This window comes from Carassius gibelio, chromosome B17, assembly GCF_023724105.1.
Source record: "Carassius gibelio isolate Cgi1373 ecotype wild population from Czech Republic chromosome B17, carGib1.2-hapl.c, whole genome shotgun sequence".
Lineage (NCBI taxonomy): Eukaryota > Metazoa > Chordata > Actinopteri > Cypriniformes > Cyprinidae > Carassius > Carassius gibelio.
The window spans coordinates 9,162,773-9,190,294 of NC_068412.1; the positions used below are offsets into that span (position 1 = coordinate 9,162,773).

General features: G+C 35.6%; 1 protein-coding gene across 1 annotated transcript in view; it reads left to right on the plus strand.

Moving 5' to 3' along the window:
- tmem63c (transmembrane protein 63C) overlaps nt 1–26,951 on the plus strand; it is a 60,703-nt gene extending 33,752 nt beyond the window's left edge. The window contains exons 2-23 of the mRNA XM_052581297.1: nt 13–292; nt 1,296–1,375; nt 2,883–2,970; nt 3,588–3,625; nt 5,135–5,277; nt 6,806–6,857; nt 6,981–7,089; nt 7,857–7,930; nt 8,087–8,167; nt 8,241–8,361; nt 8,542–8,675; nt 10,051–10,173; nt 12,195–12,348; nt 12,494–12,600; nt 14,535–14,621; nt 16,930–16,995; nt 17,093–17,255; nt 18,569–18,674; nt 19,342–19,509; nt 21,623–21,738; nt 23,578–23,652; nt 23,876–26,951. Coding sequence (XP_052437257.1) covers nt 59–292; nt 1,296–1,375; nt 2,883–2,970; nt 3,588–3,625; nt 5,135–5,277; nt 6,806–6,857; nt 6,981–7,089; nt 7,857–7,930; nt 8,087–8,167; nt 8,241–8,361; nt 8,542–8,675; nt 10,051–10,173; nt 12,195–12,348; nt 12,494–12,600; nt 14,535–14,621; nt 16,930–16,995; nt 17,093–17,255; nt 18,569–18,674; nt 19,342–19,509; nt 21,623–21,738; nt 23,578–23,652; nt 23,876–24,100 — 2,544 coding nt within the window. The 5' untranslated portion in view covers nt 13–58 and the 3' untranslated portion in view covers nt 24,101–26,951. The remainder of the gene's footprint in view (nt 1–12; nt 293–1,295; nt 1,376–2,882; nt 2,971–3,587; nt 3,626–5,134; nt 5,278–6,805; nt 6,858–6,980; nt 7,090–7,856; nt 7,931–8,086; nt 8,168–8,240; nt 8,362–8,541; nt 8,676–10,050; nt 10,174–12,194; nt 12,349–12,493; nt 12,601–14,534; nt 14,622–16,929; nt 16,996–17,092; nt 17,256–18,568; nt 18,675–19,341; nt 19,510–21,622; nt 21,739–23,577; nt 23,653–23,875) is intronic.
- The last annotated feature ends 571 nt before the right edge of the window (nt 26,952–27,522 follow it).

Below are 27,522 nucleotides of genomic sequence, written 5' to 3' on the forward strand. Positions count from 1 at the left end.
GTCTCTCCTCAGTGATGCTTTGACGTTGGAAGGGCTTCCTGAGACTCGTGCCTCTGGCATGGCGGTGCGCTCTGACCTGTGGGGTACGGCTCAGCCGGTGTTTAAATCCTTGCCCGCAGGCGGTGGCAGTCCCGTGGAGGAGCTGGACGTCAGGAGTTTCCTGGGCTCACTGATGGAGGAGAACGGCACAGCGGAGAGATGTTATCGCTCTCACTCCCACAGCAGTGTCCTGCAGGGTCTGCCTTTCGGAGGAGTCCCCACCGTCCTCACCATCAACGTCGTTCTGTGGCTGGTAACATATTAAAAAAGTTCTACAGCATCGTTTAGCTGCAGTTGCACGACATTAATGGACTTTCTTGATTTACTGATCAAGCGTTCAGTCTGTGCAAGATGTTTAACGCCGATATATAATGCCATTGTGCTATGGGCGTCCCAAGTTCGAATCCCAGCTCAAAGACCTTTCCTTATACAACCTCCCCCTCTCTCTCCCACTTTGCTTACTGTCTATTCTACACAATCCAATCTTAATAAAAAAGCCTTATTTTTTATAATGTATGTAGAACTGACACCTTAAATACTTTGATCAGATGATTGTACACAGCAGATGCTTTCCAGATGAAGAGATCTTTAACAGATATTCTTGCAGACATACGTGTGCTATCTGGGAAGTCATATTTCACCCCAAAATCAAAAGAAGAAAATACAGCTTGCGTAAAATTTAGCTCTAAAGTCCCATAGTCCTTATAAACATTATTATTTTTTTAATTTGGTGACATTTTCGGGGGCAGAAACGACACGCTTCCCCTTTAAGAACAAGTTGCTAACCAGCAACCAAGGAAGCTCAGTAGAGACCTGTAGCTTCCCAGCAGTCAGTGTTTTCATTTGTCTTATTGTTGACTCTTCCTTCCGGAGTCATTATGAACACAAGTGTGCATGCAGACCTCACTGCCTGTTAGTTTCCAAGACAACCACTCACCTCGTCTCTCTCCGGACAAAGAAATGGCTAATTATTACACTGGCCAGAGGTCTAGTGAGTTAAGTGCTTGCTTACACAAATAGTTCTTATCTATTTATATCAATAGCTTTGACACACATGTAAAGTGACACAGTGACTTCTGGGTATATTCTGGATTATTTGCATTCTCTATATGAGATTAGGTTCACTGTGCACATCATTTACTAACAGTTTCCCTGTTTATTTTACATTTTCTAACAGTTTCCCTGTTTATTAAGGCCACTCTAGAACACTATCTACAGTCTGCTGATATAACTGGTTTGGTGTCTCTGTATTTCAGTTCCTGCTTCTGATCTTCTCTTGTTTGAGGAAGGCAGCGTGGGACTACGGTCGCCTGGCTCTGCTTGTGGAAAACGACAGGTATATCATCTCAGAACTGGTGACTGTTTGAAGAATGCATTAAGATGTAAATAATTGAACAACTGTGTGTGGTGTTTGAGTGAACTGAATGCTTAGCAGGTCAGTGTGAGATCCTGGTGCCACCTGCTGGTTACACAGGACAGTTTGGATCCTGATGTTATATTAGTGGTCTGATTATTTGGTTTGAAACATTTATTCTTATATGTAATATATACACATTGATTATATAAATAAACAGTTGAATGCATATATATACATATGCCGTATATATGGTAATTTGTTCTTCTTTTGCATTGCATTTTAAATTCCATTTCATTTATATTTTGCTCATATTTTCAAGACCTATTTCTTAAAAAAAAAAAAAAAACCTTTTTTGAAAGTATTTTCAGCTCACACACACAGTGTCCCTGTGGGAGCAGAGGGTAGAATTCAATCATAAGTCTTAAGACGTCTGTTGAAGCAGCGCTGCTTTATTCTGCATCAGCATGTTGCGTTAAAGTCTTTGTTTATGTGAATGTGCAGCTGATTCTTAGTGAGTGTATCTGCAAAGCATTGCATCCAGCTGCAGAAGAAAAAGGTCTGGCTTTCACATAAATAGCATTTTCACATTTGTATACACTGGCATTTCACCTGCTCCTTTTCATTGCCTATAATAGACCTGGATGGAAATGCTTGCAGTTTTCTGATCTTAAGGCTAGTTTTGGATCTGGCTTCGAGTTAAGGCTTTCAGGCCTATCACTGATGGAAGCTTGAGAGGGATATTGGTAATAGAAAAAACGTAATCGAGTGAGGGGACTAACAACATACTGCGTTTACAGAAGACTGTGGCTAGTGTCATAGGGCCTATATCTTACTACGGTTTTGAATCAAAAGTACATTTGCTTAAATGGTTGTTTTATATGTGGTTATCTGGGTACCACTTCAGATTAGGTAGCTCATATGCACTATTAACCAAGAGTTTTTCCCTCAATAAACTCCTAATTTGATGCGTACTAATTAAGGTAGTTGTTGTAGTTATGTTTAGGTATTGGGTAGGTTTACCGAATCTAAAATATGGTCACACAGATTAAGGCATTAATATGTGCTTTATAAGTACTAATAAACAGCCAATATGCTAGTAGTGAAGTGTTACCCAAATTAACAAGTATAAAAGCATTAATCGACTATACTGTATAATGAAGGTGGGTTTTAACTGAAATGTTCAATTGTGTTCACAGGATGAAAGTAAACATCACAAGTGTTTTATAGCTTGTGAATTATAAGATGAATTAAATTGCATTTCTGTTGGACTGCTGTTTTTGAATGTTGTCTTTTACATTTCTAGAAATTTTAATTTCTATGGAAGTTTATATTTCAAACAGTATGCTATTGTGTTTGTTAAATTAACTGGATCTTTTTCGTGGGCAGTTATAGAAAATATAATGGAGTTCATAGAATTTTCTAACAGTGTGTGAAGTCTTTTTTTGAAGTGTTACCTGTCATTTGTATGTGTGTCTTTGTTCTGTAGCTTGACATCACTTTTCTATGGAGAACCAAGTGAGAAAGAGAAAACCCCGTCAGAATCCAGCCCATCAGACTCAGAGACCAAGGACGTGGTGAGAACCTTTTGTAAAAGAGAAGAAAGAGACAAACAGCATCACAGACATTTAAGAAATGTTTGAACATGCAGAAACAGGATCTTTGCTAGAATTTACAACATTTGGCAGTGCAAAAACCCACAGGGCCTTGTCTTTATCAACGACACCCCTGCCTAGAAACAAATAAAAGCATCGCATAGAGTACAGCTAATAGATTGTGTTTTTAATCTCATATTCACAGTGATGCAAATTTACTACCTCTGAAACGTACTGACATACAGCACAAACAAAGTTCAATCTGTCGACGTGGATTATTACAGAGCGTCGCCCCAGAGCTGATGTCATATAAAATAGCCTGTGCACTTAGACGCTATTTTCTTTTATGCACACTATCTGTCCGTTTATATTCTGACCTCACTCTGTCTCCTTGCGTTTTATGTGCAATGACAGTTCAAGACATCACAGCCACGTTAAAGATATTGCATGCATTTGCATGGCTTTTTCCACTTATTACGCTATCCGCGTTCACTTAAGGGACAAATGATTCTGACAGATGCTGCGCTAGCCAGACGCGCTCTTTTTTTATATGCCAGACCTTTTTATGACACCGTTGTCTTCCCTCCCTTTCTTTATAGGGCTTCTGTTCCTGGCTCACATCTCTGTACCACATGAAGTAAGTGTGCAAGAAATGCATGGTGATGTCATCAGCCAGCGTCCTGTTTGCTCATGTTATATCTCATTAAGCAGGGAAAACACAGGGTGAAGGTGGACCAGCACGCCTAACGTCTGGGCACGCTCAAAAGCCTTTCAGAACCGTAAACCAGCCGCTAGTCTGTCTCCACGGCTGCAGAGATGTTATTTGGACGACTCAAATGGCATGTTGGTGCCATATTTAGCTGGTTCCCTTAAAAGCTTCTTGAACTCCCCGGCGACCGAGAGGCCAGACTGAGAGTTTCCTCGCTCGGTGTGAGGCGAGGACAGAGAGGGGTGTATGTGTGTGTGTGTATGAGGGCTCCTCGTAATCATAATAGCCCCCAATGCCTTCCTGTATTTGTGTGGTCTTTTAAAAAGGCTGCCACATATATATATTATTGACCGAAGTCAATAATTCATTGGAAACACTCTGAAAACTCTCAAAGATTTCGTGTTTGCTGTTTAGTTCAACTAGTGCAGATCTAGCAAAACCATAGTCATAGGTTTGATTCTTATGAATGCACATGGGTCAATAATATTTTCACGATTAAAAAAATGAAAACATTTTTACAAGGAAAAAAAAAAAGTCTAGTTTAAATCATGTGCCACATGTTTGTTCTCATGTTGGTTTCATGTGGTTTTGAAAAACTTGAATATACACTACCATTCAAATGTTTTGGGGGCGGTAAGATTTCTAAATGTTTTTGTCTTTTATGTTCATCAGAAATACAGTAAAAACAGTCATATTTTTTTAAATATTATTACAACTTAAAACGACTGTTTTCTACTTTGTAAAATATGAATTATTCTTGTGATGACAAAGCTGAACTTTCAGCAGTCATCAGCATCACATGATCCTTCAGAAATCATTTTAATATGCTGATTTGGTGCTAAAAAACATTTCTTATTATTATAATGTGGAAACAGCTGTTGAATGTTTTTGTGGAAATTGTGATACATTTTTTCTCAGGATTCTTTGTTGAATAGAAAGTTTAGAAGAAAAAAAGTATACTGACCACAAAATATTTTTTTGTTTGTTTTGTTTTGGGTTTATTTTATTTTATTTTTTATTTTTTTGCTTAGTTTAAAAAAACGTTTGCTTTGCTTTACTTAGTTTTTTTTTTTTTTTTTTTTTTTTTTTGTCTTTTTGTTTGCTTTGCTTAGTTTTTTTTTTTTTTTTTTTTTTTTTGCTTTGCTTAGTTTTTGTTTTGCTTGGTGTGTTTTGTTTTGTTTTGTTTTGTTTTGTTTTGTTTTGTTTTGTTTTGTTTTGTTTTGTTTTGTTTTGTTTTGTTTTGCATGTTGGTTGAACCGCAATAACAGAAGATGTCAAAATCCAAAGTAGGGTTTTCTTTCTTTCTTTCTTTCTTTTTTCCACATACTTATGCATATATTAGTTGGTTTTTGATAAAAGTGTCTGCCAAATAATAAAAAAGCAATTGTAAATAGGCTTTTTTTAAATAGACTTTTTTTGTCCTTATTCTTCCCGTAGGGATGAGGAGATCCGCAGTAAATGTGGCATTGATGCGATCACGTACCTGTCTTTCCAGCGTCACATCATCCTGCTCATGATGGTGGTGTGTTCGCTGTCACTCACCATCATCTTGCCTGTCAACCTCTCTGGAAACCTCCTAGGTACCTCCACCAGATCCAGAACTGCTTGGTCACTGTTTACTCTAGTAGTGCTCAGCCATAAAGGATTCATGACAACAGACAACACGTTTGGTATCCAGGAAAAGGCAGTAAACTTTAAAACAACATTACATCTTATTTCATCAGTGTGCTTGCACCTAAAGAAAGACTCTTCAAAATAATCTCATGAATTAGTTTTGACAGATTGTTACTGTTAGAGTGAATATTTTCACTAATGTTCAAAGGTTTGTGGTCAGTAAGAATACCAGTTTGAATAAATGCTGTTCTTTTGAACTTTCTATTCCTCAAAGAATCCTGAAGCCCAGTGTCCAACAAAATATAACTGTTTTTAACATTGATAATAATAATAAGAAAAGTTTCTTGAGCAGCAAATCAGCATATTAGATGATTTCTGAAGGGTCATGTGATGCTGAAGACTGCTGAAAGTTCAACTTTGTCATCACAAGAATAAATCATATTTTACAATGTTACGAAATAGAAAACAGTCGTTTTAAGCTGTAATAATATTTTTTAAAATATGACTGTTTTTACTGGCTCCTGAAAATTCAGCTTTGCATCACAGGAATAAATTTTATTTTAAAATGTATCAAAATTGAAACAGTTATTTTAAACTATAATAAAACTTAAGTATACCACTGTTTTTACTATATATTTGTAAACATAAGAGACAAAAAGAACAAATCTGACCGACCCCAAACTTTTGACTGCTGTGTACATTTTCTGTTTTGACTGGGAGGGAATTCTGCCGAATGTATTTTAACATGCTCAAATGTATTAAATGTAGCTGAAAGTTCTACAGTTTAAAAAAGGACCAAAGCTGGGCGAATGTGTAACATTTGCGAATGGTTTTGTGGATGCAGATTCCGTGTGGGCCTGAAGAATGAGTTTATGAAAAGCCTGGGAAAACTCTTGGAGATGAAGAAGAGCTCAGTCATAACCCTCCATTAGTGGACGTGTGTAAAAGCATAATTCAGACCACCCTACAGTGTTTGAAGATGGTTGGGAGGCACGATAGAGGGTTAGAAGGGCCAAGTTAAATATGGGAAAGGCCTTGACTTTCCACACCACAGGAAGAGCATTGTGAAAAGCCACTGGCTTTACCTCTTGCTGTTTTATTTCACCTGCAATAAGCATTTCATATGACTTTCATACGTCCTTGGTGGCAGAAGTTTACTGCGGTTCTCTAAAAGTGTTAAATGTGGATGTGTGGTAGACCAGTTTGTGGTGCAGCTTTGGGGCCGGCTGGTTAAAACAGGGTGGGGGTTTTGACACTGTCATCTCTATGCAACTATTTGACACTGTATTTGTGAAATAAACCGGTGCATTTACAAATTTGTCATAGCAACCAAACCCAAAGCACAATGATTGATGTGTAGCGAGTTTTTTATTTCACATTCAGTTTGCACTGTACCACATGGGCTTCAAATTACTTTCAGAGTTTTATTTTTGATGCTGGTATGTGAGAAGAGCAGTATATGTTACACAAGTTGTTTATTTCTATGCGTTTCAGGAGATAGCCCACAGAATTTCGGCAGAACAACCGTGGTTAATGTGCCCGCACAGTAAGTTTGTTTTTTATGATGAATGTAGACCTGAAAAAAAAAAGGATATAGGCTTGTTGTGCATGTACATATTCATGAAGTTGTGGGCATGATCCTGATAACTTTCTTTTCTTTGTGCAATAGGAATATATTTCTGTGGCTGCACAGCATCTTTGCTCTGCTGTATTTTGTGATCACAGTAATGTGCATGGCCCATCATTCCTCACGACTGGAATACAGAGAAGATGAGAAGGTTGGGGAAAAGCATGTGTTATTACACCTCGTTTCTGGTCCATAACGGGCACTGCTTTTAACACTGCTTTTAACAGGTCTAAAATGGGCTTTATGTATTCATATGTCATTTTTTAAAATATAGGTAAATAACTATACATTTTATGAATAATTATTTATTATTAATTACATATTTAATTTACATTTAGAATGAAGCCTACATTGAAAGAAAAATAATTATTAATAAATAATATATAAATAATTACTAATAGAATTGTATACATTTTATATTGTAATTGTTCATTCTGTTTCTCATTAAATTATATTTAAGGTAAAACTGTAATAAATATTAGCCTGTCTGGACAACTAGTATTTTATTTTATTTTATTTTAACAATTTAAATTATATATGTATGTAATTTTATTTTTTATTTTTACATGACAATGAAGTGAAAATGTGATATAGACTTTAAAAGTAAAGTAAAAGTTAGATGATCTTTCATTGCACTCTTAAAAACTGAAGATTCCAGGAGGAGTTTTCCACAGAGATGACATAGAAGAACCATTTTTAGTTCCCTTAAAAATAAAAAAATAAAGTCTACTTTATAAGTATACTTTAAAAACATTTTTGACTATAAAGAAACCTTTTGTGCAATCACCTGAGATATTGTAATAGATCAAGTTTCTTCCAAAAAAGACTCAAACTGTTTGTTTGTTGGCTTGCAAGCACTGTATTTCTTCAAACAAATGCATTTCTAGCTTTTGATTTTTTTAATGATTTTTATTGCAGGTGGCCAGAACTCTAATGATAACTTCAATTCCCAGAGAAATCTCTGATCCCGGCCTGATCGCCAAACACCTGCAGTGAGTGAAGAGCACAGATCTGTCATCCACAGAATTACAACAAATTGCTTGATCTCCATATTCCAGCAGATCTGATATTGTCTGATATAGAAATGCCAACACAACCATTCAATTTCCACTTATTCAAAAGCCAATGTCTCTTCTATCTCCAAACAGCGAAGCCTACCCTAGCTGCACCGTCACAGACATCCGGTTCTGCTTTGACGTACAAAAACTAATGAAGCTGGACTCCGAAAGGTCATTTGCGTTTGCACATCTCCTGCATCACATAGAGCTGAGTCTGCAAGTATTAAAACTAAATCCCTTACAGGCGAAAAGCAATGAAAGGAAGGCTGTACTTCACAACCAAAGCTCAGAAGGAAGGCAGGATCATGATAAAGACTCACCCGTGTGCACAGATCTTCTGCTGTGATTTATGTGGCTTTGAGCAGGTAAATGTCCCTCACATAGTCATTACAGTTGTCAGAATGGATAAATTTGTATATGTACAGATTGTATACCTATAGACTGCACCTCCTCATGTTGGCCACTGGAGACCACCACACACCAGCCGTCAGTCCTGAACTGCTCGACACATCTCTCATGTTTTATGTCATGGTCTTTTTCGTCAGGTGGATGCAGAGCAGTATTACAGTGAACTGGAGGAGAAGCTGACAGATGAGTTTAATGCAGAGAAGAACCGTATCTTTATGAAGAGGCTGGGCATTGCCTTTGTTACCTTCAGAGATGAGAGAATGACTGCAGTGTAAGTCACATGGATATATAGCTGATTATTGAGCTGATTTCTGAGAATAACCAGAAATCCTGTAAGCACAGGAATGAGTACCTACATTTAAGAATGAATAAAAAGGTTATTAACTGCTACAGTTGACGTCAAAAGTTTACAGAATCTGTAAAATGTTCATTGTTTTACCCAAACAAGAGGGTTATTGTTTATTTAGTACTGTACCTGAATGAGATATTTCACATAAAAGATGTTTAGTCCACAAGAGAAAATAATAGTATAAAATAATTTATAAAAATGACTCGGTTCAAAAGTTTACATCCCCTTGATTCTTAATACTGTGTTGTTAGCTGCATGATCCACAGCTGTGTTTATTTTGTTTAGTGATAGTTGTTTATGAGTCCTTTGTTTGTCCTTAACAGTTAAACTACCTGCTGTTCTTCAGAAAAATCCTTCAGGTCCCACAATTTCTTTGGTTTTCCAGCATTTTTGTGTATTTGAACCCTTTCCGAAAATGACTGTATTATTTTGAGATCCATCACTGTCTAAGGACAACTGAGCGACTCATATACAACTATTACAGAAGTTTCAAACACTCATGAATTCATGAATATTTTCAGAAAATAAGATTTATTACCAAATCTGAAATTATGTACAGTTTGTTACTTTATGGTACAGTCAGATCAGTCATCAGTTTGATTTCTGTCAGGTCATTTTTTTATAATAATAATAATAAAAAAGAACTAAAATAGATTTTTGAGATCTAAAATAGATTTATCCTATGCTAATTAGAAATATGTTTTCCTATTTAAAAAAGTATAACTTATTATTATTAAAGGCATAGTTCACCCAAAAACAAGTGTAACATTTACTCACTCTCTTGTCATCCAAACCCAAAAGACTTCTCTTCATCTTCAAAACATCTAAAAAAAAAAACTAATAAAAAAAACGAAGCTATTTTGAATGGAATCTGACGGATTTCTCTCCCTTCAACGAAATTCCTGTTCACCAAAACTTTTAAGCTTCAAAAAGTTCACAAGGACATCTTAAAAGTAATCCATATGAATTGAGCCATAATGAAATGATCGCTTCATATAAACAGTAAGCAACACACATACGAAACATAGAGCACATCAAATATGTTAAACAGACGTTATTATATATATATATATATATATATATATATATATATATATATATATATATATATATATATATATATATATATATATATATATATATATATATATATATAAACAGTTCATTCTGGTCCTGTACAGCATGTTAAAAACCACATTATAGTAATTTAGTAGTCTGCTGAATAGACACATATTCACATGTTCTCTTGTGCCTTATTGCTAAAATGCATGTAATCTCTGTGCTTCTGCTTGTGTAGTATTGTGAAAGACTACAGCCGAGCGCACTGCCGCCTCAGACCCCAGCAGTCCAGCATCACCACAGTGGTGCAGTCCCATCAGTGGGGCGTTTCTTACGCCCCGGCCCCTAATGACATCATCTGGTGAGTCGAATCCATAGCCACATCAGCAACTATATCTCGAAACTATTAAAAAAAAACTATAAAAAGTATAGGAATAACCGCAGTGTTGTTTTTTGCTTCTATGAAATGATCTGGGTTTACAATGTTTTATATGATGTTTTATTTAACGTTTACTAAGTATACAGTGATCTGAAAGCTGAAGTCATGTATATTTTTCATGACATGCTTTGTTCCGGGCCATTAGACTTGGATTCGAGAGATGAAATTGGATTAATTAAGTCTCAATCTGAGTGTGTGCCTAGACAGCCACTGTGAAAGCCATTATATCTCTTACATAATATGTGTTGAGAATCATATATTGAGTGAGTGTGAGTGTGTGTGGGTGTGTGTGTGTGTGGGGGGGGGGGCAGTGTCAGCCTGTCTTTCTGCTTGACTGGACAAGTGTGTGTGTGTGTGTGTGTGTGTCTGTGAATTCAAGACTTTCTTTTTTATGGATATAAGCTCTAATGTTGTAGCATGTTTGCTTCTTATTAAAACAATTTATTGAAGTGTAAATGTTTTCCAGTTCAGTGTAGCCCGTGAATTCGATGTTTTGTGCCACGGCATTTATAGACTAAATGGTTTTGCAATTTTAGAAAATTAATCAGTGGAAACAATTACTTTTGAAAGGTATTTGTTTGCATTTTATGTAAACCTCATTCTCAGTGTTATGCCTTTCATGTGCATTGCTATTACTTAAAGTGACCCAAAAATATGTTATGGTATCACTTTAGAATAGGTAACACCTATTAGTTGCTTATTAGCATGCATATTACTAGAATATTAGCCATGTGTTAGTGATAATCAAGAACATATTCATGCCTTATTCTTCATGACCTTATTCCACATCCCTAATCTTACTCAATACCTAAACCTAACAACTACCTTACTAACTGTTAATAAGCAGCAAATTAAGAATTTATTGAGGGAAATGTCATAGTTAATAGTTAACAAGTGTTACCAATTTTCTTTTTCTTTTGTTGTACACAATGTTAAACACAACGTTAAAAAATGAACTTGAAACTTATTACACAAACACACACACACACACACACACAAACACACACACACACACATATATATATATACATATATTATTATTATTATTATTATTATTATTATTATTTAAAGTTGTATCTGTTGACATATGTTAAGTGTGAACTAATATGAACCTTATTTTTTTAACTTAAAAGAGATTAATAAATGCTGTAGAAATACATTGTTCATTTTTATATGTACATACATGAATATATATATATATATATATATATATATATCGCTGTCTTTTAAACATTTGTTAGTTAAAGCTCTTTTAGAAGTAAAGACCTTTTAGTAAAGACTTTTGCTGTGAAACATTTAATAATTTTATAAAGTAAACGTAAGAGTGACTTTAAAAAAATCGGACTGATTTACATTACAAGGTATCAGAATGTCATATTGTTTTATGGCCATATAAATATCAATAAACTGCATCATATTTTTGCTCTTTTTGGTCCTCTGAATAAGATTTAGGCATTTCATAGGTTTCATATTTTCCTGTATCATACAATATGAGATATAAAAAGCCTGATGTACAAAACACAACAAAACAAATTTTTTGAATCCAATTTAAAAAATCTTTTATTTTTTTCTTATTTCCTATGTCCGGCTTTACTGGGCCAAGAGTAGAAAATTGACCGTAGTCACCAATAACAAAATAGAAAAATAAAAGCGTTAAGCAGCCTAAGCTTGTTTCAGAGAGATTTCTGACACTCTGCTGGTTTTGGAAGGGTTTGGGGCAGTTTTGAGCTTGAAGACCAGATGGCTGACTAGCTAAACCAGCTGAACAACAGTTTGGTCAGTTTTGGAGACCAGCTGACCAGCTTAGTCTGGGTTTTCCAGCAAAAACCTTCCGGTTTATGTAATAGCAGCTGAACATCTCAGTTACTCTTGGAGAGCGCACACTGTCTGTCCTGTAACTGCAGCTAAGACTGTCGTGTTGATTGGTGTCTGTGTTCGTCCAGGGAAAATCTGTCAGTGTGTGGTTCTCGCTGGTGGCTCCGCTGCGTCCTGCTCAACATCCTGCTCTTCCTCTTGCTCTTCTTTCTCACGACCCCTGCTATCATCGTAAACACCATGGACAAGTTCAACGTCACCCGGCCGGTTGAAAGCTTAAGGGTCAGTGACCATCAAAGCCGTTTTATAACTGTCCGGCTGTATTACACCACATTAGAGTGCAAAATAAAACTGAAAGTGCTTTTTTGTGCTGTTTTGGGAAGTCGAATGTTTTGAATCTGATCTTTTACTGTCTTCTACTGTCTAGAACCCAGTAATTACCCAGTTCTTCCCCACCCTGCTCCTGTGGGCCTTTTCCATTCTCCTGCCCTTCATTGTGTACTATTCATCTTTTTTTGAGTACCACTGGACCAGGTATGATGCTTTAAACTTTTCTAGTCCCTGTATCAATGTAAGAGGGAGCTCTTTTTACTCAGTTACATTAAAGTGAATGGGTTGTACTGGAAATATAATAATGAAAATAGTTATTGTGTTATTAACACATTATTATTATTATTATTATTATTATTATTATTATTTTTACTAATTTAATGCGAACGTGTTGCAATCAGTTGCTAATATGATCCCAGTTATATGTTAAAACATCATGATTTTGATTATCATAATGCATCTGGATTATACTTATGTTCCTGTAGCTCAGAGCATTGCTCTATCAGGCGGAAGGTTAGGGGTTCAGTTCCCCGGGAACACATGATAGGTAAAGGTTGATAGCCTGAATGCACTATAACTCACTTTGGATAAAAGCGTCTGCTAAATGCATTAATTTAATTTAATTTAATTAGATGACTTTTCACAAATGCTGTATTTATTTGATAAAAAATAAGTAAAAATTGAAATATTTTTAAATAATATATTTTAAAATGTAATTTATTCCTGTGATGGCAGAGCTGAATTTTTAAGCATCATCACTCCAGTCTTCAGTGTCACATGACCCTTCAGAACTCATATGTAGATTTGATGCTGAAGAAACATTTCTTATTATTTTTATTATCTGCAAACAGTTGTGCTGACTAATATTTTTTAATGCTAATTATACTAGGATGTATTTATTTTAGTAACTTAGAACATTCTAATTAATTTATTTTAAATATTTAAAATATTTCTTTAATATAGTTGTAACATTTAAATTGACATAAAATTGTGTTCCGAAGACGAACGGAGCATTTACAGGTTTGGAACGACATGGGGGAAAGTGATTTATGACAAAATTTTCATTTTTGGGTGAAGTCACCCTTTAAAGGCAGCACAAATACTACCATAATGCATGAAAACTTTTTACGTTAACAAAAATGTTATTATTTATATTAAAATAGTCAGAATGTGATTTTCTTGCATTCTTGTAATGAGAATTTAGGGGAAGGTGTTGCTTGATTCACAACTTTGAAGATTGCATAATACACACATAAATAATAAACATAAAAAAATTAATGAAGCATTGTCAGCCTAAGTTATTTTTCCCCTTCCTAATATATTTCGGAAGACATTCCTCACACATACACATTTATCAACACAAATGGGATTGTTCATTAAAACAATTTTGCATGGAATTGCATTGCATGGAAAAATAAAATAAATAAATAAACAACAACACCAAGAAATGTATCAAAATTAGTCGAACAATAAGTTATACAACACATACATGAAAAATTGCATCAAAATTATGCTGTCCCAATATGCAGTATAAGTTTCTGCTATCGGTAATTGTATTTGCAATGCAGCTTAAATCTATTGCATAAACATGTTCATATCAGCGCACAAACATATTGCATAACTGCAGAGCAAGCCCCAACCCAGTCTCCCACCCACCCATGCACAACACGTTTACATGCTGTCCCTCTCTCTTGCTCGCTCCGCTTGCCTCTCCAGGCTTGTTGTCATAGTGATCACAACAAGGGAATAATCATATGCAGACTGGCGGCGTCTTTCACAGAGTCACATTATAGTTCATGTGGATCAAACCCTCTGCACTGTGCAACTGCAGAACCTGCAGCACTTGAGGATCTGGTCATAGACACAAGTCAACATAAAATCTCATTTTAATATTTACTTAATACATTTACATTTTTTTAACCATTAAATATGTCACTTGAGGCAAGAATTGTGTTGACTTTAACCACAAACAGTCTGTCGAATAGAAGAACTGGTGTGAAAATGATAGAGAAAGGAATAATGCATCATGTAAAAAATCTGAAAATGTGTTTATTTATTATTATTTCATATATTTATTCATTTTTTTTTAGGTTCAGGTGAAATCAGTTGAATTTTCTTATTATGTGTGTCTCTTTCAGGTCCGGTGAGAATCAGGTCACCATGCATAAATGCTTTTTTCTGCTTGTCTTCATGGTGATCATTCTACCATCACTGGGTCTCTCCAGGTAAACATCCTATAATCTGAAAAACAGTAATTATAGGCTATAATAGCATGTCAATAAAAGCACAGCAAGCTAAAATATACCTTTTTGGTAATATACTGTTTTGTGAAACATGTAATTTTGTCTCAGAATCAGAGGTGGGTAGTAACGAGTTACATTTACTTCGTTACATTTACTTGAGTAATTTTTCGGGGTAACGAATACTTTTCGGAGTATATTTAAAGATGGGTACTTTATACTCTTACTTGAGTACATTTTTTGGGAAAAATCTGTACTTTTACTTCGTTACTGTGGGCGACGCCCCTCTCGTTACTTTATCTTAATGCAATAAATGCTTCAGTTTATTCCAAACGCGCCGTCTACTTTTCTCTGGACAATGAGCGATGCCTATTCGCGAATGATTCAGTCTTTTGAGTCAATTCTGTTCAAAGGCTTGATCAAACCAATTGGCAAACGAGTGAATTGGTTCATGAATCAGTTTGAAGGAGTCGTTCAGTTCCATGCTGCACGCGCTGAGCTCTGAAGCAGTTCACTCAGAGTTGTAACGTTTAAGAATATTAGCAGCGTTGAAAACGGGGCTATGGAACTGCACTGAATTGAAAGCTAATCTGCAAAGGCTATTCTTTGCTTGCGATGGAGATCCTTATTAGATGAACGCGTGTGCTGTCTACTGTTTAACAGGTAATAACTTGGGCTACATTCGATTACAGTACACGATACCACTGTGACATTAGTTTGTTGTACGTGTGTGGCTTATAACAGGTTGAATGCAGCTTCCAAAAGACAAAGAATAGCCGATTAAGATTTTATTAATTTTAATACAATCACACCAGTGCGAGTACGTTCAGCAAGTCATATCATCAGCTGCTAAATTCAGATCTGTGATCGCTTGATGGCGCTGAGCCAGAGACAGACGCGTTTTTACAGCGCTGCGCATTATAACCAATCACACACGGTTCTGTTGAGCTTTTGAATGCAATGGCCAATCAGAGGTGTTTCGATGAGTCATCGCTGAAATGCCGGTGCTTCCTTCACTCGTTCACTTACTGAATACCTCTTTCTGGCGAATTCTCTCGTCAGAAACAACAAAGTGCAGATGTGTGTACGAATCTATAATTAAGATATTGATTTCACAGTGTTTTAATGGTAGTTTCGGAGAGTGAATGAAATCTAGACTGTCAGTGAAAATTATGTTTAATAATGTAAATGTTATTTGCTCTCTTTCTGAACAATGAAAGATTAGTAGCAATATTTATATCACATTAACTTTCAATGTTAAATTCACATTTAAAATAAAGTCAGTCGTATTAAAAATATGTTATGGCATGACACCTATATTTGTTACTTAAATAAACAGACAGGGTTTTATAATAAATTACATAAATTGGATTAAAGGCTGATGAAATATATACATTTATACACACACACATACATTACATACATCTTTTGTCTATATATCTATATAAAAAAAGGCTCCGTATATATGACCCAAAGTAACTAGTAACTAACTACTTGAGTAGATTTTTTATCCGATACTCTTTTACTCTTACTCAAGTAACTATTCAAGACTAGTACTTTTACTTTTACTTGAGTAAATATTTCTAGAATTACTTTTACTTTTACTTGAGTAAAGTTTTTGGGTACTCTACCCACCTCTGCTCAGAATAACCTTTTTCCTTTATATACAGTACTGTATGTGGGTCAATAATAAACAATGATGTCCCAGTTATGCCAACATTTCTTTCTTTTTTTTTTTCAAGTTCAGTCTATTTACTTTTTTACAATCTCCAGAGAGTTACACCACCTAAACATGTTGAATTTGATTTAACTCAAAAACTGAAAACATGTTTATAATAGAATATACAGTTTTTTAAGAACTTCGTTTTAAAATTGTTTTTTTTTTATTTATAGCAAGCAAATGTTTTAACTCACACAACATAAAACAATAGATAAAGGCTATCAGAAAGTATCCAAACACTTGGCAAGAAACATTAGCATTTATTATTCATTAGCATTAGCATTAGCATTTTCATAGTTAATGTGATGAACTGGTGCTTACTCTGCTGTAGGTAATGTGTGGACTGGAGGAGAGATGACTTTATAGACCCCTATAAATCACCTTAAAACAAATTAGTAAAATGAATGGCTAATATATTGCCATTAATAAAGTTTAAGTGTCCAAATACTTTTGTTAGCCACTGTATATATATATATATATATATATATATATATATATATATATATATATATATATATATATATATATAATGTGCATTATTACACATTACATATCTTCTTGTCTGCTCCCCAGCCTGGATTTGTTCTTCAGGTGGCTCTTTGACATCCACTTTCTGGATGAAACAGATGTCAAGTTTCAGTAAGTTGCCTAAATCTACAGATGCTGCCTAACTGAATCAGAACTGCAAGATTCACAATTCGCTGAGACCTATGTCCACTTTGTTTTATCCCCTCAGATGTGTGTTTTTGCCTGATAACGGAGCTTTTTTTGTGAACTACGTGATCACGTCCAGTCTGATCGGAACGGCTATGGAGCTTCTGCGTGTTCCTGCTCTTCTGGTGTACTCTCTGCGTCTTTGCTTTGCCAAATCTAAAGCTGAACGCATACATGTTAAAAGAGTGAGTGACTCCATACAGTATCTTATAGCTGAAGGATTCGTTTATTTGATCGTTTTTATCTTATCAAGTATGGTAAAAACATACAATTACTACAATTTAAAATAATGGTTGTATATTTAATATGTTTAAATTGTTATTTATTTCTGTGATAGCACAACTGAATTTTCAGCATCATTACTGTCATCTTTAGTGTCACATGAACCTTAAGTGATATGATAATTTGCTTCTAAAGAAATATTTCATATTATAAAGGCTGCTTGATATTGTTTGATATATATACAATTAAAAACAACAAATGTGTAACAGTGTAAAGATATTGACACTTTTGATCAATTGAATGCAACCTAGCTGAATAAAAGTATTAGTTTATTTAAAAATATAAATAAATGTGAGCATCTCTGTATGTATATGTAAAATTAAACATATAAGTAACTAAAATAATAATGCATGTATAGTAGTGCTGTGAAACAATTAATCATGATTAATCGCATCCAAAATTAAAGTTTTGTTTACATAATATATGTGACCCTGGTCTTAAATGTACATTTTTTGAAATTGAGATTTATACATTTTCTATGTTTGTTAGGATATGACAATTGGCTGAGATACAACTATTTGAAAATCTGGAATCTGAGGGTGCAAAGAAAATTTAAATACTGCGAAAATCGCCTTTAAAGTTGTCCAAATGAATTCTTAGCAAAGCATATTAGATTTTTGTCACAAAATAAAAATCGATAATTTTGACCCATAAAATGTTTTTTTGTGTTGTTTTGTGCTCCAGGCTCACAAATGTGTGTATACTGTGTATATTTATTATGTATATATATATATATATATATATATATATATATATAAACACACACATACAGTATATATTTTGTTAATATTTCTATGTATTTCCATGCATATATTTATATTCATATAATTGATATTTTATAGAAATATTTGAAATGTATAACCTAGCATGTGCGTGTATTTATATATACATAATAAATATGCACAGTTCACACACACTTATATTATATAAACCAAAACTTTTATTTTGGATGCGATTAATCGTGATTAATCGTTTGACAGCACTAATATATAGTAATTGTCTAGAACCCCTCCTCCCAAAAAAGCATTTTTCTGTAGTAATAGTTCTTTATTAACATTCTTATTAACCTTCACGTCGTTCCAAATGCACAGACTATCAATCTAAAGAAGAAAATTTGAAGTATCTTCACACAGCTCTTTTCCATCCAACTACTGTCCATAGCACCAGAAATAAGAGTAAATCCACTAACAAGCTGTTTCTCCGTTCTCATCCTCAGAGTCAGGCCTACGAGTTTCAGTTTGGTCTTGAATATGCCTGGACCATGTGCATATTTTCAGTCAGTATGACCTACAGCATCACCTGCCCCATCATTGTTCCCTTTGGTGAGTCTGCGTAATTTTAACAACAAACAGACTTTTCTTTGAGTACTTCTTTTCCGCTCCCAAATTCGCACTCAAATCCATTTGTCTCCACTTGCACCACTTGTGTCGTGTTTTTCTTTTCCTCTCATTTTCTCTGTTCCTTTTTACCCACAGCTCTCTTTTTTCTTTCCCGTCAGTCTTGATTTCTACCTCCGTGCCTGTTCTAATACCTCGTTTCCCATCCTCAGTCAGTGTGTGGGCGTCTGAGCCGTATCTCCAACAGCATCTCAGTATCACGGTGTGACATGGCCGCTAGGTGCGAACCCGCTGTAGTCTTCCAGACGCTCCGACCCGTCTAGCCGAGATCCAGACGCCCACTCCACGCCTGTTCTGTCACCAATACACACCATGACTGTTTATTTACTATAGACTGACATCCATCATCATGATTTTTCACTTAGTTCTGAATTCATTTGGCAACTTGCACTCACGTGTAGTCTAGGTAAACAGGTAAATATATAAATATTATACCTGTGCAGTAGCATACAAGGTCAGGAAAACTTCATACAAAATGACTTTACCTACAAAGCATTGCTGCTGGGCCATCTGAAAAGCACTTTTAAAAAGGACACTGTAATTTAGAAAGATCAAAGATTATTTGGTAACTCCAGCTCTGTTCATTTCGCAGGGTTGCTGTACCTTGTACTGAAGCACATGGTAGATCGCTATAATATCTACTACGCCTATCTACCCACAAAGCTCAGCCAGCGGATCCATTCGGCCGCCATCAGTCAAGTGGTGGTGGCACCCATTCTCTGCATGTTCTGGCTGCTGTTCTTCTCGGTGCTCAGACTGGGTAGGTTCACACAGAAATGGCATGCCTAATGTAACTGTGTTGTTATGATTTATTCACATTCATGTCATTCTAAACACTGTTGTTTTTTCTGTGGTACACTAAAGAAGAATGTTTCAAGAATATGCACACTGCTCTTTTCCATTAAACAGCTGTTCATAGTGACTGCCAGGCACAAGAATTGGCAATAAATACACTACCTATCTATTTTTCCATTCTCTGTCTTACGAGTTTCCAGTTGGTCTTGAGTATGTCTGGCTGGACAAATTTTCAGATACTGTAGTAGAATCTGTTATTTTCTCTAAAATTCTGAAAGCACCAGTTTGTACATGCATTAAAAAAATTATTTGTTAAAAATATAACCAGACCAAATGAAAAACAACAACAATGCTGCACTTGGTCGATACCTTTTCAAAAGATACACCTTTGTATCTAAAGGGTACCTATTGAAAAAGTTATGGCCCCAGTGACATCTTTTGTACTTTTTTTTTTTTTTTTTTTTTGATAATGTGCCAAATAAATCCAAGGCTTTCCTCTCAGATTAATTAAAACATTAATAGAATGACTGCATAGATTATGGATGAAAACCAAATGTGACCCTGGACCTGAAAAACCAGTCTAAAAGGGATACTCCATCCCAAAATGAAAATTAAGTCATTAATCACTTACCCCCATTTCGTTCCAAACATGTCAAAGCTTTGTTCATCTTTGGAAAACAATTTAAGATATTTTGGATAAAACCAAGTAGGCTTGAGACTGTCCCATAGACTGCCAAATAAATAACAGTGTCAAGGTCCAGAAAAGTATTAAAAAGCATCGTCGGAATAGTCCATCTGCCATCAGTGGTTCAACCATAACGCTATGAAGAGACGACAATACTTTTTGTACACAAAGAAAACTAAATTAACAACTTTATTCAACATCTCCTCTCCTCTGTGTCTCTCCAAATAAATGTAGCAACATTTTGGCAAATCTTAGCTGTACGCAGATGGCGTATGCTCTTCAGTTATTTTACATGAATTTACGCTTTGGTTTGAAAGCAAACAGTGCATGGGCGCAGCGCAGAGTATACACCATCTGCGTACAGCTCAGATATGTCAAAATGGGGCTATAAACAATTTTGGGTGGAGTAACACTCGAAGTGTCAATTTTTCCAAATTGAGATGTATACGTCATCTGAAGGCTGAATGAATAGGTTTTCCATTGATTTATGATTTATTAGGATCAGACAATATTTGGCTGAGATACAACTATTTGAAAATCTGGAATCTGAGGGTCCATTAAAATCTAAATATAAAGAAAATCACCTTTGAAGAGATGAATTCTTAGCAATATTACTAATCAAAAATTAAGCATTGATATATTTACAGTAGGAAATTACAAAATATCTTCATGGAACATGATCTTTCCTTAATATCCTAATGATTTTTGGCATAAAAGAAAAATCGATCATTTTGATCCATACAATGATTTTTTTTTTTTTGTATTTTTGGCAATTGCTACAAATATAGCCCAGTGACTTAAGACTGGTTTTGTGGCCCAGGGTCACAAATACTCTGATGCCGACATGTGCATGTGTTCACGTTCTACTGTAGAATACATGTTCACTTGGAGTCAAGAAGTCACTCCAAGACCCAGACCAGACCCCTTAAAACCTCAGCTTGGAACAAGACTAGACCACTCCAGGCCTAGATCCAGACCAATATCTAAGCACCAATGCTCAGATTCAGACTGACCATTTACAATGAACTAGAATGGAGAAAATGTGGAAATTATTACAGCATAAATTCAAATGCTAAGTCACTTTGACAGTTTCTAATTAGAGTCAAAAAATCCTTGCAAAATCTCTGTAATGGTAAAGATACTTTGCTGACCTGAGGTAATTTTTTTGTTGTTGGAAATTGCAGTACTGTACAATACTGTGGTCTTGTCTAAGTACATATAAAAAATACATTTCCGAAACCAGACCCAAACCAAGAGACTAGTAATGAGACCCAGACCCAGTCCGAGGCCATGTTTATGTGGTCTTGAGAGATCTTAAGACCAAGACCACAAGATCAGGTCTCCTGTTCTGTCCCATATAAAAACAAAACCTGATGGTTTATCTCTCGTGCAGGTCCAGTGCAGCCCGTCACTCTGTTCACTTTCATAACTCTCTTGTGCTGTATTGCCTTCTCCTGCTTTGGCTTCTGTCTGAAAAAACTACGACCCGACAGATCAACAAGCTATCAGGTCAGCGATCAAACCTTGATCTTGATGCACTGTTGCATTGTGACATTATTATTATGACAGTTTAACACCTTTTCATTTTCAGAAATTAACAAGGACATGGGGGCATTTTACATTTATATTATATAATTAGATACAATGAGCTGTTATATTGTTGTTATATTGATTCTATACAACAGTTAAACAAATTTTAGACACAATATTGAGGATATTGTCTGCTTTTGCTTTATTCCATGAAAATTGACACAACATTAACATTGTGCATTCAGCACAAAGTGGTGTTTTGTTACTAAATAAATCTGTGCTTTTAAATGAATCGGTTGGGTGAATGATACAATGACCCATTGAAAAAGATGTCACTTGCTTCATTGCTGAATGATTTATATGTGAGGGATAATATACATCCAGCCAGTTGTTCTCGCAGAATAAACCCCGACAGGGTGATTGGGACTCTGACGCGAAGTGGAGCACGCTTATTAAATGGCTACTTGCCACATAAGTAAATAATTAGACGTGAAATATTGATTTGAGTTGAAACATTTGAACGCAAAGCTTCTGTGAAGACAGCAGTTGCGAGCAAGCAACAAATTTAAACTTAATGGACATTTAAGTGAAACGGTGCAGTCAAACCACGTATTACATGACATTTCACCACAAAATAATTAAGGTAATAAAATAATTAAGATGAAAATGTTTTAAAACCTTACCAGTTTGTTAGTTCTCTAATCCATTACAGCGTACAAAACAATCGTAGCAAAATGGCAGCAGGGTTTGTATGAACCGAGAGCGAGTCCGCGATACCAGGATGACATAATTAAATAATTGCACACCATTTTGTTTCGAGTTTTAATGTTTAGCTAAACAAACACAAAGCTTCCAACAAGAAAAAAAAATTGTTCAAGCAAGAGCACAGCGCCGACTGCTGTTACCCGGATGAACCGGTGTTATTAGCTCTTACAGGTTGTTTTCCAGGGATAACATACCTTGGAATGTCGTGACTGACCAATCAGAACCAAGTATTCCACAGAGCCGTGCAATAACACCTATTAGCATCCAGTGATTCCCAGGGAGCCTGTCCTCCAACAAAAAACGACCATATAGGTGCAAGCACCTTATTACGACCTATATTTTACGTTTTAAAGTTAAGTGCCCTCTAGTGAGCGTAAAAATAATAACAGAATCACGTTGCTTCTGTCGTTATGAAATGACGTATAACGTCATTACCAATCAAAATGCACGTTTATTTAAATGCAATGGTGTGGGCTTTTTACACCGATCTCACAGTATTTCCTACATATTTTACTAGGTGGCTTATTTGTTCGAATGACCACACCTAACCCCACCCCTAAACCTAACCCTCACAGAAATCATGCTAAATTATGATTTATTGAGCATATACTGTACATTTTCGTGTATGTCTGTTCCCTGGGATCAAACCCATGATAGCATGATTACATATCAAGGTATAACACAATAATCTACCAACTGAGCTACACAAAACATTAATATGAAAACGACCTTTTGCCAATAGGGGTGCAATTGTAGTATACGCTCGTATTTCAGGGATTTGGACAAAGACCTATACGAGCGTATTGGTTGGAGGACAGGTTGCTTATTTGTTTCATTCTTGAATACCCCCAAATCATACATTAACAAAGTTACATTTTAAAAACAGGAAAGTTTATGAGAACTAGATGCATTTGTCAACAGTGCAGCCTTGATAACACTGGAATTATATTATTTTAGATGGGCTTTGAAAATAAATTCAATTGAGATTTAATTGTTGGAAAATAATAATATCTTCAGGCAGTTAAAACTGATTGCTGTTTTGTTTTTTTGCAGATGTCCGATCAGACGACAGAAGGAGGCTTCGCTGATGCGGAAAGAAGCACTGTTTCCACCACAGCCACAGCTAATGTACCTGCTCATCCTGTCACAGCTCATTTCATTCATCACACTCTCATTTCAAATCCTCTTTATGAAATTAATTTGTCTCTCTCCTCTCATCTCCTCTAAGGCGTCCACTCACAGTGTCAAAGGCACTTCACATGTAGCATGTTGCATAATCAAAAAAAGAAGCTCTTAAGATAATGACACTCTTGTTGTCCACCTACTCACCTCTCGTTCTTTCCTTCCTCAGCTTTTTATAGCCTCCGTCTTGCTGGAGCCAGAGCTGGGCCTGACTCCCATGCCTTCTCCAGCCCACCAGAGCTACGGCACCATGGGGAACAGCCAGAGCTCAGTGCGTGACCCCGAAGGGGTGGAGGAGAAGGACCTGGAGGAAACTTTGGAGACTGAACTCAAGGATGAGCCAGATCCCAGCTGCCCGAGCCCTCTCATGGACAGTCCTGTGGGTTTCCAGTGACCAACCTTTCCCCATTTCCCACTCGCTAACGCTCAAGCCCCATGCTTTATCTTAGCTAGTGGCTGATAAAGAGGCACTATGCTGCAAAATGTTTCCTCTACAAGCTCCATTTACCAGTAAAAGACAACAAATTGCGGACATCCATGCAGCTTCAAAAAGCTTGTTGGGAATTCACTGACATGGAGGACTTTGATGAGCTTTCAAAGAGGTATCTGAAGTGGATAAAAGCAAAGATCTGTCGAAGAAAGAGGCCAGCCACTTCTCTTGCTCTGACTATGCTTTCTACTTCCTTCTGTATTTTTCTTTTCTCTCTAATGATGTTAATGGGTGTCTGGTGGTTTGGTTGACTGGGGCTTGGAACATTGTATTTCAACAGATGTTTCGATGTACTTTTTTTAATGCATAGTCACGTTGTGTAGCTCCAAAAAGTTGAGACATCCAAATCTTATTTGCTTATTATTAATCCTTTTGCTGATGTTGCAGTTTGTGCTTATTACTGTTATTTTTATTCAGTACTTGTATTTTAGCAATGGTACGTAATTGTGCAACATTATGCAGAGAGTGCATTACTATTATTAGATTATTATTACTGTCATTAACACCCTCAACATCTATTGCAGTGTGCATCAGAGTCAATCACTCCCAGGTATTGTTTGTTTTGCAGTGACAATAGCAGTCGTGTTGTGCATACTGCAGTCAATTGGCACTACAGTAGATTTCAAAGTCAATGAGGCACTCATTCCATAATTTGTTTGTTTTTTTCTTTCCCGTTAAGTTCAGTCAGTTGTTTGGTCTGTGGTAGAGATGTGAGGACATTCGAAAGTGAGGTTTTCAGTCACTTATATACAGTCTAATTTAGTTCTTACGTAATAAACTGGAAAAAAAAACAATATCTGCAAAAACAATCAGTTTGTTGGAAAAAAAAAAAAAATGAGATGTTAAAGGGATGATCAAAAAGCCTTAAGCTTTGTTGGCATAAATTGAACTCGCTCAGTTTCTACAGTAACGCACTTACAATATGGTCTATGGAGCATTACAGAAAGATTAAAGCTCGAAAAACCATTTATATTAATGCTCCAGGCAAATAAATAGCCACTGACTTCCAGAAATAAGCATTGTCTTTTTTGGCCAACAAATTATGTAATTCCTACAGTATATGTTCAGAATCACTTAAGTCATTGAGTTCATACCTTCCTACTTCAGGATTTAATACCAGTTATTATAAACTATGAGTTATATAAACTATGATTTGTTTTAGTATTCGTATTTAGTCAAATTTTTTTTCACTTGTATGTTACTATTTGCGCCATAAATGCATGCAATATTAGCACACTTTCTAAGGATTGTCTGACAAAACCACATTTGAGCGCGAAGCCTTTCACAGCTTATCTTTACATTGTTGCTGCGCATTTTAGTCACCGTCTGGAGCACTGTGTATTAATATAAAAGTGTTTTATTTTAACTGTAAGTCATTTTAGGTTTACATTATCCAAAAGAGGAAAATTTAAGATCTAAATTTGCTAAGCCAAGCGGTTTTTCATGATAACATTTACATTTTGTGGTTTTAGAATTGAAACATCATGTATTTTAGCATCTATTCTGGTCCAATTGACTAAGGCTATTGACTTTTATTGTATGTTTATTACTTTTTACAAACTAAGGGATGAGTTGAAGTTGCTGATGGAGCTTGGCATTGAAATTAGAATTAGAAAAATAATCAAATCCATGAAATATGTTTGTAAAATTATTTACAGGAAGTCTTATGACAAACTGAAAATGGCAAGTCATTGGCTGATCCTACACACAAGTCTTCAATTCCAGTCTCCAACTGCATGTTGTTTAACTCTGTTACATGCTCAAACCAGCCTGCAGCTGTCTTTAGATCCATTAAGTGTTGCTCTGACTTCTGTAACACTTTCATTTTCTTAGTAAATTTTGTATTCTTGGTCTTTGCTGCTAGTGGTTCTAGGGCTGGAAGGGAAGGGGTGGGTGGAGGGTTTTCTTTACTGAATGTAAATGAGTTGTGATTTGTACCGTGCTCTCTTGCTGTGCCTTGAAGAAACAGATTTTAAGAAGTAAACAGAAAAAAAAATGTCTGACAATCCAGCATGACCTGCAATATGCTGCATGGACTACAGAGCAAGATAAAACAAAGCTAAATTCTAAAGCATACCACCAATGAATCAAGCAGGTGAGAGATTCCTAAGTTTTAAACTGACTTAGCCTCAAAACATACTCTGTGCAAGTACGCAAATGATTCTCGCTAAGTTGTTGATTTTGATTTCTGAAATGTGTCGGACCACTATTTATAAAAATGCTAAAATCTGCATTGCATGTTGACTTCTACAGTCATTTTTAGTCTTTCAGGTCAACCACTGTCATGGCGAAGCAGCAGTTTGAGCAAGTTAATTCCTAGCACACTAAACATATTCAACAAGGCAAATGCATTGACCAAATATTTGCGTCTGAATACTTATGTGAAAAGTGTTTCTGTCTATACAGTTCAACAGTAAACAATTGCATTCCAATCGCATCGAATTCACACTGATTATCATTGGCTTTACAGTATCTATGATATACACAAACATATGCAAACACTCAAGTCTTCAATACCTACTGTACCTGATATACTGCTCTTTTGAGATACTTTTTGATATTTATTTTTGTTCTGTTTGTATTCGCAAGCTGTCGATGTATACAACTTATTCAGTATTGGTTTACAGAATGTGGCTTGAGGTGTCGTGTCATGTGACAGGGCGCTTATGACAGTAAATTGCTGCACATTTTTACATTGCAGCAGCACAGGGCGTAAGGGTATAAAATTAAATTGACAAAAACTTTATGCTGTTAAGTAGTGTCTCTATTTCATCATTCTATATGTTTAAACAAATCCCTACCCTAACTAGTCCTGCACTGTTTGTGCTACACTGAGAAACATTTGGTGTTGAAATTATTTTTACTCAGAAACTGCTAGTAAAAGAGAAATTCTGTCATCAATTACTCACCCTTGTGCTGTTCCAAACCCATAAGACCTTTGTTCATCTTCGGATCACAAATTAAGATATTTTTTTACCCTGAATAGACAGCAATGCCACTACCACATTTGAGGACCAGAAAGGTAGTAAAGGCATAATTAAAATTATTCAAAAATGTCTTCTCTTACATGACAGTCTTTGACACGTTCATGAGAGTACTAAGATGAATTGTGTGTGCATTCCTCTGCTTTCAAAGCTCTCAGTTTTCATCGAAAATATCTTAATTTGTGTTCTGAAGACGAACAAAGTTTCTACTGCATTTGAACAACATTAGGGTTAGTAATTAATGACAGAATTTTCATTTTTTGGGTGAACTTTAAGTTCCCTTTAAGTCAAGTAACACACTGAATTAAACTTGAAATTTTCAAGTAGAAAGATTTAAATGTA